This window comes from Dermacentor albipictus, chromosome 3, assembly GCF_038994185.2.
Source record: "Dermacentor albipictus isolate Rhodes 1998 colony chromosome 3, USDA_Dalb.pri_finalv2, whole genome shotgun sequence".
Lineage (NCBI taxonomy): Eukaryota > Metazoa > Arthropoda > Arachnida > Ixodida > Ixodidae > Dermacentor > Dermacentor albipictus.
Genome location: NC_091823.1, coordinates 62,480,178 through 62,497,109, shown reverse-complemented (window position 1 = coordinate 62,497,109; position 16,932 = coordinate 62,480,178). Strand labels below are relative to the sequence as shown.

General features: G+C 46.8%; 1 protein-coding gene across 4 annotated transcripts in view; it reads right to left on the bottom strand.

The window, feature by feature from the left end:
* LOC135898782 (uncharacterized) overlaps positions 1 to 16,932 on the bottom strand; it is a 343,693-nt gene that overhangs the window by 56,980 nt on the left and 269,781 nt on the right. The window contains exon 1 of one of the 4 annotated variants that reach the window (XM_065427940.1): positions 3,946 to 4,017. The exons of the other annotated variants lie outside the window; for them this stretch is intronic. Within the exon in view, the coding sequence (XP_065284012.1) occupies positions 3,946 to 3,947 (2 nt within the window). The 5' untranslated portion in view covers positions 3,948 to 4,017. Of the gene's footprint in view, positions 1 to 3,945; positions 4,018 to 16,932 lie in introns of those variants that run through there. 4 annotated transcript variants of the gene reach the window in all.

The following is a 16,932-nucleotide window of genomic DNA, read 5'->3' as shown; positions in this document are numbered from 1 at the left end:
AATGGTGCGTCGAGTACAGGGAAACGAGTGAGTTGCCACGGTAAATCGGGGCCAACGGTCAACCCGTTGCTTCCACGATCGTATTATATAGGAGGCGCCCATAAACGAAAGACGACGCAACGACGGAAAGTGCCGCTTTACTATCGCCATTATTTTCTCTTTTCTTCGCTCTGCCTGTCGCGAAAAATCAAAATAAATAAATAAATAAAGAAACGCGTCGTAAAAGGAGGTTCGCGCTTGATGCACGAACAGCTTACATCTCAACGCGCGTATCGGTGACAACAATACGTGCGCGCGTGTTACGTTCAACGATTGCGCAGATAAAGGAGCCGTTACACTTTCCGCGTCGATTGTGTCACGATTTACCTTTTTTTCTTCCTCCCCCGTGTAGTGGTATAGCCTATATACTCCTCGCGAGGCTGTATTATCGTACGACGCTGTACGATACAAAGTGCCGTATACTGTAACGTTTAACGGCTAGTCACAGACGGGCTTTCGCGGAACCTGCAGTGAGGAAGCGGGAAATGCTACAGTGAACGTTTCCGCAAGTCGAAACGGTAAAATTATGGGCCCGCGGCCGTAAAAATAGGCCTTCGCGCTTGCGCGTCCTCCGCGTGTCAGGCAAAGCACGCGATTGAAACGCTATACACAACGCGTTAACGCCGCCGTGAAACTAAACTGGGCCAGCGCGCATCGTGCACATATATCGGGCGCTGTGTTTCAAACAAACAAACGAACAAACAAACAAACAAACAAACAAACAAACAAGCGATTCCATGCCGTGGCAACCGCGTTCCGATGGGGGCAGAATGTAAAGACGCTCGTGTACGGTGCACGTTAAAGAACCCGAGGCGTTCGAAATTAATCCCGAGACCTCCACTATACGGCGTCACTCATAACCTACAGTAACGTTCCGGTACTTCAAACGCGCTAATCTGTTTTTTTTTATGTATTCAAGTGTATGCTGATTGACCTCTTCCATTACACCTAATTCAGGACTGCGCTTGGAGCAGGGATAAAAAAATTGACAGTCACTTAAGTGTCCTTACGAGATTTGAATACGAAAGCATTATGACTTCTCTAATTAATTGGTTGCGTCCATGATACATAACGTCGTAGATTGTCCCGTGTCCTTCACAACTCGACCTTAATGCAGCTTAATCCACCTTGCTATAACTTATATCAACCGTAATCCATCATAATCTACTTTAATCCGCCTTAATCCACCTTATTCCACCTTGCTCTAGTTTGCGCCAACCGCAATCCACTGTAATTCACTTTAAACCACCTTAATCCCCTTTTGTTCACCTACATTCCCTTTACTTCGCCTAATTTTGTTTACTCCATCTTAAGTCACCTTATACTCTAACTTGCTCTAATTTTAATTGTTTATTACAACTGACGTCATACAAGACGACGATGACATCACGGATTTTGATTTTCGGTACCACTCGTTGCCTACAACGCAGCCTTTTCTCCCTCCCGGGACATATAATGCTTTCGCATTATATGTCCCATAACATGTCTGTAACAGCTCCCCAACTGTCGTTTGGGGAGCTTTTGTTACAGACCCCTGCAACCTTACTGCTCGAGCTATATTGGTTACTACGCTGCCGTAACTTCCGTAATAAGTGACGTCACAGAGCTTGCTGGTCAGCAGGAACTAGAAAAAGAGATTTTGCCAGGCGAACGAACAGTTCTTTTTTTCTTACAACGAGTCCTGTGTGACCGTATTCTAAATATACCCCGTCGCGACATAACGCAGCTTACATAACTTGTCTGCCATAATTCACTGAGGCGTTACGACACGACGCGTCAGGTGACTCGTGTCACTCAAGTGGCACAACAGAAAGTGCATATATCTGCAGGCATTTTTTTACTTTAAGCTCACATGCGGCTGCCATCTCGTGAACGACCACGGTACGTAGTTAGAGGCAATAACAAACCTGCGCACTGTGCTTACACACGCACAGACGCACGCACGCAGCGTGCCGGGGCACACGAGTCAAGAAAGAAATGCCGCGCTTCAGATTTGTCAATTTGTCATACTAAGCGGATGTGTTACGCTACCTGTGTTAGGCGCACTTACACCTAAACAGTTTCCAATCCGAGTAGGAAACTGACGGCCCAAATACGGCTTAACCACTCAAAGTAAGTTCGCGTAAGTGTGCCACACCTTTTTTTTATATACATTTGTTTTTTCGGGGTATGACTGCAGTGGCGCGCACAGAGCGGAAACAGCTGCGAACCACCGTCACGCCCTATGGGTGCGCATTGCACGGGGTGCCGCACCCTCCGCATTCTTAACAGAGCTCCCTAAAGTCGAGTTGTTTGCGATGGACGAGTCACGTATATACGCGCACATGCATTCCGCACTTACCGCACGCAATAGGATCCCGGTCCGCATTCAGGAAATATTTTTTTACGCTAGATATGTTCTTAAGGAGAACACGCAACCAATAGTGACGGGGAACATATTAGCGAAGGTAATAGACCAATCGGAAACTGGTCTTCCGAAGAAAGAGCTGCGCGCGTTCGTCCCCCTGTATACGATGTGCAACCATCAAATCCGAAATAATTCGTTAGTTAGTTTGTTTTTAATCTCTTGGCCACAGTGAGGGACGGGTTCAACAGAAAAATAAATATAGAGGAAACTACAGACGATACTCCATCGGGCGAAACACAAGCTTACCTCTCGCCTTTCGGGCTATAAATTTGTGCGTTTCAATCGAACAAGTTTAAAACATCAGTTTGCAGAGGGCTGTGTAGAACTACTGAACATATGGACTACAACCTTAATCCATAGTGAGCGGTACAAAGTCACACTCTAAGCTGCCTAAGTAAAATGTGCATGTTTTGCCGATCAAGCAGGTGGTATAGCTACGCATGTAACGAACTAAAAAAAAGTCACTACAATAGAGAGAGAAGGAGAGAGAGATACAAGCTTTAATGATATGCTAGAGGTGTTAGCCGGGCTGTTCGCCTGACATGCTACTCCAGCTGCTAGGTGATGAGTGTGCCAAATACAGTGCAATAGAGTCACCGCACTCATTGCAATGCAGAATGGCAACACGCTAAAGCATTAAAAAACACGAATGTAAAGCCTAAACAGGCACGAAAAACCTTAAAAAGCACTCACTAAGACAAATCATCGTAATAAAAAAAACAATAAATCCATCATCACTTTTTTACCGCCCATTTCTGACACCTCTCTGCAAAGCACAGCACGTAGTCTTGGGCTGATCACTCAACCTCTCAGGTTAACAGCTTGTATTACCTTAAACTTGTAAGTAAACAATGCCATATGCTGCAAGTAATAGCCTAGGTAACGAAGCATGTGGACTCTCGGCACGAGACAAGCTGTGCAACCACTCAACAGACATGGTCCGGCTATAGCGTCAAATCTCGGAATTTGCAGCGCCAGTTCCATGTTCACCATTGGTGTTCCCGGTGATCTGCACAAATGTACTGCGATACCCGGGTGAATGTGATCGTCCGCAGGTGCTTACACGCTGCTTACTCTTTACTAAACACTGTTGCTAATGTCAGCGAGGGCAACGCACATAACAGAACAACAAACAGAGCCTAAATAGATAGAATATATCTAGGCTCACTTACTGAGCCTGAAGGTATGCTACTGAACGAAATCTTCTGCTTTTACCGACGCCAGGGATACGCCCGTATCTTTGTAGCTACCCGCGTCGAGGCGAACACATAGTGAGCAACGAAGCGAGCAACGAAGAATCCGAAAGAGATCGAAATCCACAGCGCAAGCCGACACAAGTTCCGACAGCGATGTAGCACAGAGTAACAAAAAACTAACAAAAAAGACTACACTTTGACACATTTTGGCGGTTGTTTCTACGATGTATACGTAAAAAATTCCAACAAATCTAGTGAAAAAAAAAGGCCTGTTTGGAAACTACATGATTGCAAAAGACTCACATTGCCAACTCTTTCGATCAAAGCGGCGGCTACTCTGGCCGCAGCATCGCTGATGTCGGTGAAGTGTTTTTGGCGCGCTAACGACTACACGTGGAACTGATTCGAAGTAAAATGGCGTACGCGCCCGTGCGGAACGCAGCTGATGGCGCCGCTGTGGCGCGAACAACACGCAGCTGCTGCGCGCGATGCGCTGCGGCGACGTGGCGCGTGTTGCGAAAGTAAAGAATTCAAAAATGAAAGGATGGCACCAGTGGCCTCCGTTATCCGAAACACAGCACATACCCTTCTTCTCGGAGGCCTTACTAGATACCCTATGTTTTCCTAAAACAGTTGCCGTCAGTAGTGAGGACGATGCTATGGCGTGCAGACGCTTGGGGGGGCCTGTCATTTCGTTCTTCGCGCAGTTACAGAATAAAGTTTAGAGCACAGCATTTTTTTTCTTTCTTCGCAGGATATCAGAATGAATGAATGAAGTGAACAAGAGAACAAATGAGTGAGTGAGTGAGTGAGTGAGTGAGTGAGTGAGTGAGTGAGTGAGTGAGTGAGTGAGTGAGTGAGTGAGTGAGTGAGTGAGTGAGTGAGTGAGTGAGTGAGTGAGTGAGTGAGTGAGTGAGTGAGTGAGTGAGTGAGTGCTCAATGGCTCGGAATGTGAAAACACTGTCTCTACAGAGTGAGACAATGAGATACAGGGTATTCACACAGCGTATACGAATCAGGGGCTTATATATGCCTGCCTTGGAATCAACCCGTCGAAGTTGTAGGCTCATAGTGCTCCGCGACCTACTTATAAACATTAGTGCACAACCAGTGCTACCAGGAGCGCTCGAGCAGGTGTGCTGGGCGCCAGAGCACCGACGGAATGTTTCCGCTTCGGTTCCTGTTTGTTTGTACGGCGCGCGGAGCTCAGAATAGCGGCGCGCGGTCGACGTTACAGTAGCGTCCTTGCGTATTTGTGGTAGCTAGCACAGGCTGACTAGACAGGCGATCAAGCGTTACGATCCGGATGCGTGCACGCCAAGTGAGCACGCCAAGCGAACTCAGCCGTTGCAGTTGTTTGGCTCGCCAGCTTAGCCCTCGATGCAAACTCAAAACATAATTACAAGCTAAAAAAAAACAGGTCGAATTAGCGCCATCGAGATGAGAAAAAAATGACGAAACCCGTGAGAAGGAAAGAGTTGAAAACACAGCGGAGGCCGGCAGTACCTGAGCTCGCCCACAACAACGATAAAAGCGTTGTTTAAGTGCATCGCGCAAGCTTTAGCTTAATTCACTGCTCTCGTATCAACCGCTGTCGTGCAAGAGAGAAGAGAGAAGAGAAAGCAAGGGTAGGGAAGGCAGGGAGGTCAACCAGAACAGCATCCGGTTTGCTACACTACACTGGGGGTGGGGGAAAGGGGAATAGAAAGGGGAAGAAAGGGAGAGAGTCAGCACTGAGTACATGTGGGAGGGACACCTTACACAATGACACTATAAGCGGTCTCTTAAGCCCATGCACTTAAAGTACCGCACTAGTGCACGAATCGCTTTTCGAGCCAGTGACGGTTGTGGCCACGGTCCGAGTATCGTTGACTCGGTGAACGGTCTCGAATCTAGTCTGTGTAAAGTTGCCCGCAGAGAGAGGCGTTGGACATCGTGCAAGAGCGATGAAGTAATTATACGACCTGTTGACATCGACGTTGCGAAGGCAGGTTCTTTTGTACAGTTGCTTGCAATCACACATTCCTGTCGGTCTTTAAGCTATTCTTGTCGTTGTTGTTATTACTGTTGTTGTTATTGCTCTTGTTGTTGTACAAGCACACTCGGTTCTAGTCTCGCGACGACGCAGTCGAAATACGCCACGTCTCCAGCAAGTCTTGCGCCTAAATGTCACATTTCGAGTTATTGCGCGTTCATCTCGCGCATTTGATAGAAAAGCTCGTCGAATCCTAGAAATTAATCTGGCCGATTCTCAACGACAGCGCGCGTTTCGTGTAGCTGCCGAAGAAGTATGCTATCTTGATCCGAAGCTAGACAGCACGCGAAGATCTGGAAAGCCAATGTCACAACAATCTGCCGACAGGAGGAATCGAGGCACAGTGTACTCGCTTAGAAGAAAGAAAGAAAGAAGGAAAGAAAGAAAGAAAGAGAGAAAGAAAGAAAGAAAGAAAGAAAGAAAGAAAGAAAGAAAGAAAGAAAGAAAGAAAGAAAGGAAGAAAGAAAGAAAGAAAGAAAGAAAGAAAGAAAGAAACACCTCCATAGTAGATGTAAGCGCGCTGTGCCCGTCGGGCCACAGCGAAGTGCCTCTCACTTTATGTCTTTCCCGGAAGTACGCTCGGAGGCTGACTCAAGCGTCGTCGACATTTTACATCTTGCGTATTTAATCACCGAACGACGCACTAAACGCAGGCACTACACGGAGTGCACAACAACAACAACAGAAAAAAGAAGCTTTTAACTGAAGGAGAAAGACGCGCCGCTTAAACGAGTTAAAACAGCCTCGGCTCGCCGCGGTATGCAACGAAGCCATCTGTCACGCGAATAATAATAACGATAATAAAAAAAAATTGCGCACGACTCTCGACGCTGCCCGACGAGTCTGTTTTCACCGGTTATACGACAGTCGTCGACAGAGACTCGTTTGTCATCGGCGCGGTACCAACGCATTCTCAAATGCTCGCCAAGAATTGTTCCCATTATTGAGAGTCGGCCGTATATAACGTGTGCAAATTTCGTACCTTTCTTTTTTCTCATAGAATGCAAACAATATTAAAAGAAAGAAATTATGGCCTTTGCGTTTTTCTTTCTTTTTGTTTGGTTGCGAAGGTTAGCTAACTCCTCGGTATAGACAGTCAGCAAGTCGATGTTTTCTCGACTAATATATACACATATATAAGAATTTTCTACCCCCTTACCCAGCTGGCGTCCGACGCTTTTGTCTGAGCGAATTTATGAGACTTGAACAAACAAGTCGTTTACTCTTACTCGAGAATAACCGCCATCCCAAATGTTTTATTCATTAGAGCACGCGCGGTACGCGTTCACGCAGCGTGCCAAACTAAATGAATCGTTGATGGTGTAGAATGTATTTACTTCTGCGCAGCTCTTTCCTCCGCGACGACGTTGCAAGCGCATCTCCGCGGCTGCTTGGCTGCGTACGTACATTGTAAGGTTTGCAGCAACGAAATACCTGCGGCACACATTTTTGCAGCTGTTTTTGCTGCTGTCTGCGGCGTTCCCATTCCATTTGCAAGGTTAACGAATTACGGAAAACAAAAAGAAAGAAAGCTTCGCAGTTGAGGACACGAGAGAAAGATCGCTGCTGCTCAGCATCGTTTCGTTTGAGCAGGAAATGAGCGCGTTCCATTTCAATGCACCGCTATATGCTTATGCGGAGAATGGGTCGCGATATACTGTTCCCCCCCCCCCCCCCCCCGGTTTCATGAATAATCCGCTATCGCGTGTATATAGGTCTGATTGGCTCATTACAACACCCGTTCCGTTCCTACTCGTTTAGGCTCGTTATAGGAAATGGGCGGATATTTGCTCGGCGCTCGCAATTTGCAGGCAACGAAGGGGGCGATTCGGCGACCTCTTACCGAACAATTGTTATTTCGAGATGAGCCCGACCGACTCGTTAACTTTATTTATTTTTTTTTAAACTTCAGCGTGCACAGGAAGCCCATTAATTGACACGCGGGTCCAAACCACGAGAACGAGCGTGTCCTTCCGATAGCCAGAGACCGGAAGGAAACAACTCGGGGAAGTTTGATGGTTGTTATAAGAAGACAACGCGATGAGGTCACTATCAACCGCGCTGTCTCCGCGGCTGTGACGTTCGGTTGCCGAGAATAGAAGTTGCGGTCTAATCTCACAGTCGTGGCGACCACACTCCGGCGGAGGGTGAGTGAAACAGCGCCCTTGCACTCGTATTGCAGTGCCTGTTCAACAACCGCTGGCCGCCAGCTTCAGTCTGATGCGGCCTCCGGCGTCCCGCATGCGAAGCTCGAATGCTTTCCTTTGAATTTAATACTGAGCAAATGAGCTCACTCATCCGATTACCATTACAGACGAAACATATGCTAAGAACCTTTGCTTTATAGAAGGCTGTTTCTCCAACATCATGTGCTTACGCAAGCACGTACGAATAGATTCGCCTAATACGGCATACTACCGACCAAAGTATATATATATATATATATATATATATATATATATATATATATATATATATATATATATATATATATATATATATATATATAGTATACTATAGAGCTGGTTGCCTTGTTTTGACGACACTTCTCGGCTGTTCTTTCTTCCTTTGTTTTCCCGTAACTTAGACTAACTTCCTCCGTATTTATGACTTCGCTACAGCACGCGCGCACGCGCACACACACACCCAAACACACAGACACACAGACACACAGACACACACACACACACACACAAACACACACACACACACACACGCACGCACGCACGCACACACACACACACACACACACACACACACACACACGCACGCACGCACGCACGCACGCACGCACGCAAGCACATTTGCTTCAAGACAGAAACTGGCGCAAAAAAGAGACATACAAACGCTATAAACGAAAGAAAGAACTATCAGTAGCACGGCATAGCTCGGCTTCACATCGCAACTAGCCACAAAGAGCTTTTAAAGCGAACAGCAAGAACAGAGATTGCTTTTTCCCTCAGCAAAAGTGATTTTACAATTGGAAACACTTTACGAATCCAAGCTCGCTATAGCCGAGTCTTCCCGCGTCCAAAAATAATATGATCGAAAAAAAATATGAACCAGGACATACTAACACAGATGGACAGCATACGAGAAGCTGAGGACCGGAGGAAAATAAACTAACAAAAAAGAAAAAAAAACACAAATAACGGAAGCGGAGCATTTCGCTTCCCCCTTTTCTGCCCGCTCCCTACTCCCATCTCCTTCCCACAAATGCTGCACTATTAATTCCCGCTTGAAGTCAAAATGCGCGTTTTCTCTTTACTTCCTAGGTCGTTTCTCTCTCTCTCTCTCTCCCTCTTTAAAGTACCGCTTTCTCGCGGGCTTCGTACGAATTCCCGGAAACGTAAGCGTCGACGCGTTATATTGTGCCGTTCTATAGCGACGGCTTGCCACTGGCACACGCGTGTGGGCTCGTCCAGGGACCTTCCTCTTGCCTCTGCGGCTCCTCGCGCGCCCATTTCGCTATGTCTCTCTGCGTTTTTATTTTTTGTAAAACAAAATATTATTACTATTCGTTCTAGCTCTTTTCCGCTGTTCTTCTGCTCCCGGTGTTCCCAAATTCCCAGCCTTGTGCGTAATCTCAGGAGGGCGTTCCGCTCCCTCTCGCATAGGCGACGGCGTACACGAAGGCGAGTGTCTCGCGTGAACGAGAGAGAAAGAGAGGTGGCAGAGGCGCGCTTCTGAGGGTTCGACCGCTGAGCGAGCATTGAATTACGCTTTCACAACGAAGCTCGTGCTTTCGGCAGGCGAGCCGTGATAGGTGGACGGTTTGGTACTGCGTGCCCGGCCTCTCCCTGTCCGCCTATTTATAGGCCTTCCAGCCAGGCTTGAACAGAAACGTTTTCATTATAATAATCATCATCATAATCCACTCGCCAGCTCACTTTCGGCCGAACGCTGAAAAAAGAAAAGAAAAAGAAAACAAGTGGGCGCTTTCAATCCCGCGTTCTGTTGACCCGTATATACTGACGAGATCGTGCTCTCTGAATTTAGCTATTCGCTCGCGTTAAAATATCTACGCCTGTATTTTCTCCTACCACTCCTGTAATCTGATTCATCTAAGCGGCAGTATACAGAGAACAAAAAAGACATTTGAAATGTTTCATGAAGTATACGCGAGCGCTTCATCTGATTCAAATAAAGAAAGCATAAGAAAGGACAGACGTGGAAAAAGATTAATACGATAATGCAAGGAAGAATAGAGCGGCAACGGTCGCTATTAAGATTGTTCTTTACGATTGATAAGCAGTATAGGAATGCAGCTGAAAGTAAACAATATACCGAAGAGGTTGTAAAAACACTTCGCGAACAGAAAATGTGATTGTGTACAGGATTTGAGAGGCAGTGAAACAAGAAGGGACGAACGTGAGAAGAACGGGGAAGGAGAAGAAGAGAGAAGAGCGTGAAGAAAAGAGTAAAAAATAAATAAAAATAAGAAATTATCTGATCATGCCGAACGATACCAGGATAAAAACGGTTATAATTTGTCAACTCGTAACGATCGCGTCTTTTTTCTTTTTCTGCTGCTTTTGTTCTTATTTATTTAGTACACTGGAGTTGAACTCCGTGTCAGCACTGTGCTTGAAACATGGCGGGACACAGGCATTGGGTCTTAATATAAGAAGTAAATTATTCATCTTTTTAAAAATATTTATTATGGTAGCGCGAATAAAACTGAATTTTCGTGAGACTAACATAAAATGAGCACATCTGGTATATAGAACATGAAGCTAGCGTGTTCTAACCATAGATCAAAGATAACGAGAGAGAAGATAGTGACTTCGACCAAGACCCCCGGTCGGTGCATGCCGGAAACCAGGGCGGACGAGCGAAAATGATGCATGCTGGTATATATAGCGCACTAAGTATATACCTTCGGAGTTGTGAAAAATGATCACGCGTCATGGGTTAGGTCCGTTCCAAAGCGTGAAGAAATATGAAACAAAGAAAAGGTGCACAGAAAAGCACTAGCAAGTAATGATGAGCTGAGTTCTGGGATCCTTACAAAAAAGTAAGAAGGACAGAAGGAGTAGGAAGTGCGAGGAAAAGACAAAACAACTGCTCTTAACAGGATGAACTAAAGATACAATGTGTCCAATATCGTGGTGTGCTCGTTAAAGAAAAGGAACAGAGAGAGAGAGAGAGAGAACGGCCTTTGCAGTAGAACAGGATGGGCTTAGCGCAAATGGCGTTGGGAAAGAAATTCGTATAGAATGCGAGGAGTTCTTTCTCGAAGGTTTTCAATTCAATTACTCCTGCTATTTTTTTTTCCTTTGCTTGTTCACTTTCTTTTCGTTTCTGTAGGCGGAAGAAAGACGCAGAAAAAAATTACAAGAACGCGCTGGCGTAGCACAGGCTTAATTAAATGAATGCAGAAGTCTGGTCGTTTGATGGCATTTGCTGAATAAATAGAGAAAGCGGCAAACGAGAAAAAGAAAAATGAGTGTATATCCAAAATTATCTCCTAAGAAATTGTCCACTAAGGCGTACAAACCCGTTGCTTTTGGAAAGCCAATCGGCACGACAGAAAGATAGAACGGTCCCTTTATTTCGCCGTTTGAAATTTTGGAAGCACTGCGAGGACAAAGTACTGTGTGAAAAGAAATTTAAGCATTCCTTTATTCCCAATGGCTGGCCATCAGGATGTAGGAGAATGCGTGGAACTTTAGAGTGCTTAATGCACGGTTTACGGCTTAAAATAGAGAAAATAAAACAGACCAAAACGAAAGAAAGGAGAGGGAGTGATCAGAGTGGCGCGAGCGAGTAGATGCTCTTACACATGTCTCTCTCTCTCTCTCTCTCTGTTGGGGAGGGGAGGGGGGTGTTGCGGGCGTGCGTTTGTGGGCATACACATTCGTTTCTATACTTGGCTTAGAGTGTGAATTTCAGCTCCGATTGCTACACTTGTCTGCATTCACCAGCATCAGAAGTGGCCCATTCGTCGATACAGTTTGCCTTAGGTATATCGGCGGAAGTGAGTCGTGCATAGTGCACGTTCATAGGGTGTAATGCGTACACAGCATGCCTAAAATCCCGAGAAAATGTTAGGGAAAAAAACGGAATCCGCAAATATTCAAATTGTTTGCCTGCGCAACCCTGCAGCGTGACACTGCTATATGCACAACACTAGTAAAACACGCAGCATCTCCTTCTCCCCCATCTCTGTAACCCTAGTGCATTCTACAACTCGATTCCGGCTGCATATTTGAGCTGGCTGCCAAAAAATAAAAAAAAAATAAAACAGAACCCATTGGTCTCTATTGCGCATATGCTTTAGAACTGTGCAAGCGTCCTGTTCCTCATTCAGTTATATTTTTTTTTTGTGACAGAGCAAATATTTATTACGATCGGGACCTGATTAGCGTATGTGTCTGCCTTCCGCGTTCCCCAGTGATTCTTTTTCACCTTTAAGAAGCATTACGCAGCACGGACCTGGCGGAGAAGCTCTGGGCCGTCCAGCGAGCCCACGATGCGGCCAGGGAGTTACAACTCGCGGTCCCAACGTGGGAGTAGCCCGCTATATGGGACCTTGCTACCCATATCCCGCAGGACCTTTCATTAAAGTTATTCCATCCATCCATCCATCAACACGAACCCATTGATGGCGTCCATATTAAGTAGCTAAGGTTCTTTTCGTGTTCAGAATGTGTCCACAGTTAGCGAACGAAAAGAACGCAACTGAGGCGCCTTTTACGTTTTCTGACTAAATAATACCCTAAGGACCACCTACACGGGTCTTATACCAGCACAAAAGGGGCTGGAAGTATCATGCTCGGTGGTTATCTACGCGTACCCGATATTTTGACTCTATAGTCGCGCCAAATGGCATCGATGTCGGTAGATGCGTCTGACTACCGTCTTGCTTATCATTTATGGTCTCCTGCTTGCGACCATGTCCGTTAAGATAACAACTTAAACCAGCGAAGAGTGGCATCCTATAGTCAACAACAACAAAAGAAAGGGGCAAGATATGGCAACAGATACAACAGAAACTGAAAATAACAAGCTTACCAGTGGTCGAACTGACGGGGAACGTGTTAGAAAAAAAAAATTATATCGTCGTTTCATGGGGGAAGGGCAATAGAAGATGTGGGCTCGCAAAGTTATCGAACTGCGTCACGTAGGACGCAGCTTATCTTTTCCACACCTCGAACGGCCGTTTTATTGCGCATTCCAGGGTGGAGGAAGGGATCGCCTCTATGTTCGGCACATTCGAAGACGATCGACAGCGCCTGATGCTCCTTGCTTGCTAACAGCGCCCGTACACCGCTAAATGCCGGCAATCCTTGACACAAGGCAGACGTGACACATTCCAAACAACTGCAGCAGCGGAGACAGCGGAACAAGATAAAAGAGAAACCCCGACGTCAAAACGACGGCGACGTTCGGACAGCAGCGGGATTTCCTCGCAGCGGAACAGGGCGTTCCGCGCTCTATCGGAAAACTCGAAGGGCCCTTGCCGCTCTCTTATCCCCGTTCACACACTTAGTGGTTTTGTGTGTGTGTACATATATACTACGCTTGTCGTCTTCTCGCGGCAGGATATCCGCGCGTATAGTGAGAAGTGAAGGAACAACTTCCATGGAAGCGTCTCATATTTCTGTATCGGAGCTGTAGGGCGTTCGAGGTGCAAGCAGCGTTCCGCGACGGTTCGATGTCCGGTGCAGAAACGGCAGCCGTCGCCGGTTGTCGACTCGAAGCCTCACCGCCCCCCCCCCCCCTCCCCCCTGGTTTCCTCGCGACCAGCGCGTTGGCGCGAGGCTCTCTGCACCAATCTGACGAGAAATCGAGAACGGCGCGAAGGGCACGACGAAGTGGGTTTGGTCGATGTACGGCGTGCGGTCCCAACAACGCGACACAAACATGCGGCCTCTCGTAAATTTGGGGAACAAGGGCGATGAAAAGCCGTGGAAACCGCACGGCAGCTCGAAATCAGACTGCAAAACAAACAAACAAACAAACAAATGAGAACGAATAGTGAAATGCCAAACCGCGTGTATGCCATCTTTCACTGAAAACGAGGCTTGTATATATTAGAATATAAGCCTCGCACCACTACCCCCACCCCCTTCATATATGCTCCCCTCATAGGAAAGTACATGCTTATAAGCATGAGTAGCGCTGGACGTTATATTCAGTTGACCAGCCGTTAAATCATGCGCAGCGCGGCGAAGCAAACAACCGAGTTGGAACCCACTTATCTTGGGCCTAATTGGTTTATTTCTGAAATGAACACCAGGAGGGCCCTCACTAACCGGAGCCTTTACCATGACGTCGTTCGCTGTCAAGGTTGCACAGCGCTCGGAAGCGCGAGACAAACATCGAAATGCATTTTCTTGACAGCCGGTGTATGAACTCTGGTCACGAGTAGCTGGTGCTTGAGGTGCTTCGGCCTTGCCGTCTTCGGTTGTGTATACTATGCTGGACATTCGCTTTTCTATAGCATTCAATCAACAACAATCCGCTACCGAGCGTACATGTAGGCTTGGTACAAGACTTAGCTGCAGGCAACAAGCTATTCGCAGCTCTCAAACGACGCTGCATTTCTTTAGCAAGATGAAAGATGAGATGGTACAGCTAGGAAAGAAAACGCGGTGACCCGGTCCCATGATATATTGCTTGTTTCCCATTTACAGTTTGCGAGCCAAAGAGCAGCTATGTGTTCCTTTCATGAACTTTCCCATAGCCTAACCTGAGCGTATACAGCATTGCTTCCTTTTTTTTCTCTCAGTCTTTTCCTCACAATGGCAACAGCGCCGAACGTACTTATACCACTTTAACGTTCTATCTTCTTGGTATTCCTCGTGTGAACTATATACGTTTCAACATTACTCAGCTGTTCGTGATGCTTTTAGGATTGTAGATAAAAAGCGCCCCGCTAGCGGGGCAGCGACCGCGTACCTATAATACACAGGCAACGACGCAAGGTTTCGCAAGAAAAGTATGCTTTATATACACGTATATTGCAGCTGTCGGTAGTGTCACACATGTCTCGGTTTGATATATTCGCGTTCTGTTTGCGCTGTTTGCGGATTTGTTAGGAAATACTTGCAGCAAATAGGGGGAGAGAAATACATCTACATCAAAAAATAAAATATATCGAAAGGTAGACGGAAACACGCTTCCTTCGGGGATTCCGATACGATTGCGGTTTTCTGTACACGCAAGCAAAAGAGGCACGACATATTTGCTTGGCTTCACGAAGCCGGTATGTATGCGTGCAAGCCGCGGCAGACGTGTCACCCGCCGCCTGATTTCAGGGCACATCGCAACCCGCAGGGCGCGATGAAATACGACCGCGAAAGAAAAAAAAAAGAGATAGAGAAAACATGCCCATTAAGCTTATGTGCGCGCGATGTTTCTTGTCAGATCTGTGTCTCCGTACTTTTATTTTTTTCTTATTTACCTCTGTTTCGCCCGTACGCTGTCAAAATTGTTGAAAATCGGGCGGTGTGAAATCGCTAACGACAGGATTCAGCAGCCGACGATGGGCAAGGATGCGACAGTCACATCGAAAAACGGGCTTTCTGCCGGAGGCAGCTAGCAGCGCTATTCCCTCCGTCACGAAGTTTGTTTTACCTTTGTTTCTGCTGTTCAGTGTGTTTTTTTTTTTTTGTCGTGGGATCGGTCGTACGTGTGCGATGCTGGCGTGCAAATTGTCCGTAACGTCGGTTTTCGAAGGGGAAAAAATGAAGGAAAAATTGGGAACTAGTTTGCTGCGACGTTAAAAAGAAATTATGAGCGTCAACGACGACAGAGAATCTGAAGGAATGTCATCTGCCCAGGCAAACTGCATGACGAGCACGTTTCATCACAAAACATATATATATATATATATATATATATATATGTATATAGAGAGAGAGAGAGAGAGAATTAATTTAACGTAGGCGTTGACTTTTCTCATAGATAGCTAGGTGAATATTTGTGATAAGAAAACGGAAGTTTCGCCCAACGGCGAAGCACTGGCAGCGACAGCATGGTTCAGCGCTGCACTCGCACTCTTCGACACGGTGTTCTAACAATACGCGAAGGCGACATATCGTGAACGTCAGACAACCACTGTTTTTTTCAGTAGGCACAGCGCCATTAAAAAGATATCGCGCATGTCACAACGCTGGCGCGATTACAAAAAAAAAAAAGAAGGAACGCCAAGATCAGCGGTAATTACAAGCGTCGCACCCTGGATGATGCGCAGGATGATCGAGACCGACGGAAAACCCGTCGGCGTTCGACAGCGCATCAATTGAAAAGACTTGATAAGTTTAGGTCGACGTTTTACTGTGCGTTCCGCCCAGACAATGTAAGCACCAGTTTGTAGTACACTTGCACAGCTGCGCAACAGGAACCTTTAATGCTTGCGCGCGCAGCGCTCATGCCATGGCAGCGCAAGCCTCAACGCTGCCCTGGTTCATGGCCAGCATTAGCAGTCGATTAGGCTTAGCGTTTCGGTGCGTTCATTTGGCTTCGCCGCCGCTTTTGCAGCCAAACGCGCTACGCGTCTCTAGGGGCCTATAACCCTCCTCGCGTGGTAGGCCCGCATGCGCCATCGATACCAGGATAGCACGATTGCGGTGCTAGAGCGCCTCGAGTGCGTATATATATAGTTGATACCGCAATAAAGGTATAAGGACTGGCTCCGTGAACGAATACCGTGGAGAAGAACTAGCGCTTCTGTATCCGTGGCACGAACAAGGCTCATTCCGTGTGTATAAATACGAAGTCATACCCTAATGTGGTTGGGGAGGCTCCATCCGGCGTTGCAAGCCAACGCTTTCATAAGCCCCTGACGGAAAAGGCTGCCGACAACCGACGTAACGCGCACGTATACACACGAGGGACAAATTACGCATGCTTCGATGTTTCCGCGGCCGCCAGAAATAAGCGCCGAGCTCCCGAAACAACGCCGCTTTCGGTCCAGAGGGATTTCGTCGTTACGAATTTAACTGCACGGCGAGCGTATACGCTATGTTATACCGAAGCCGCGCGCGCTCGCTCCGCGTGTTACACGGCGCGTGCGGGGCAAACCAATTTCGAGCAGTGGCGCACTTCCTACGCCCGCACTTCGCCGCACTCCTGCTATGCATGCGCGGAAACCGAATCGACGTTCTACCGACGAGGACAAATTGGGAAGTAAGAGGCCTGCTTCAAGGTGGAGGCGTGTATATATATATATATATATATATATATATATATATATATATATATATATATATATAGAGCGTGGATTGAGAAAGCGGAAAGCCAAG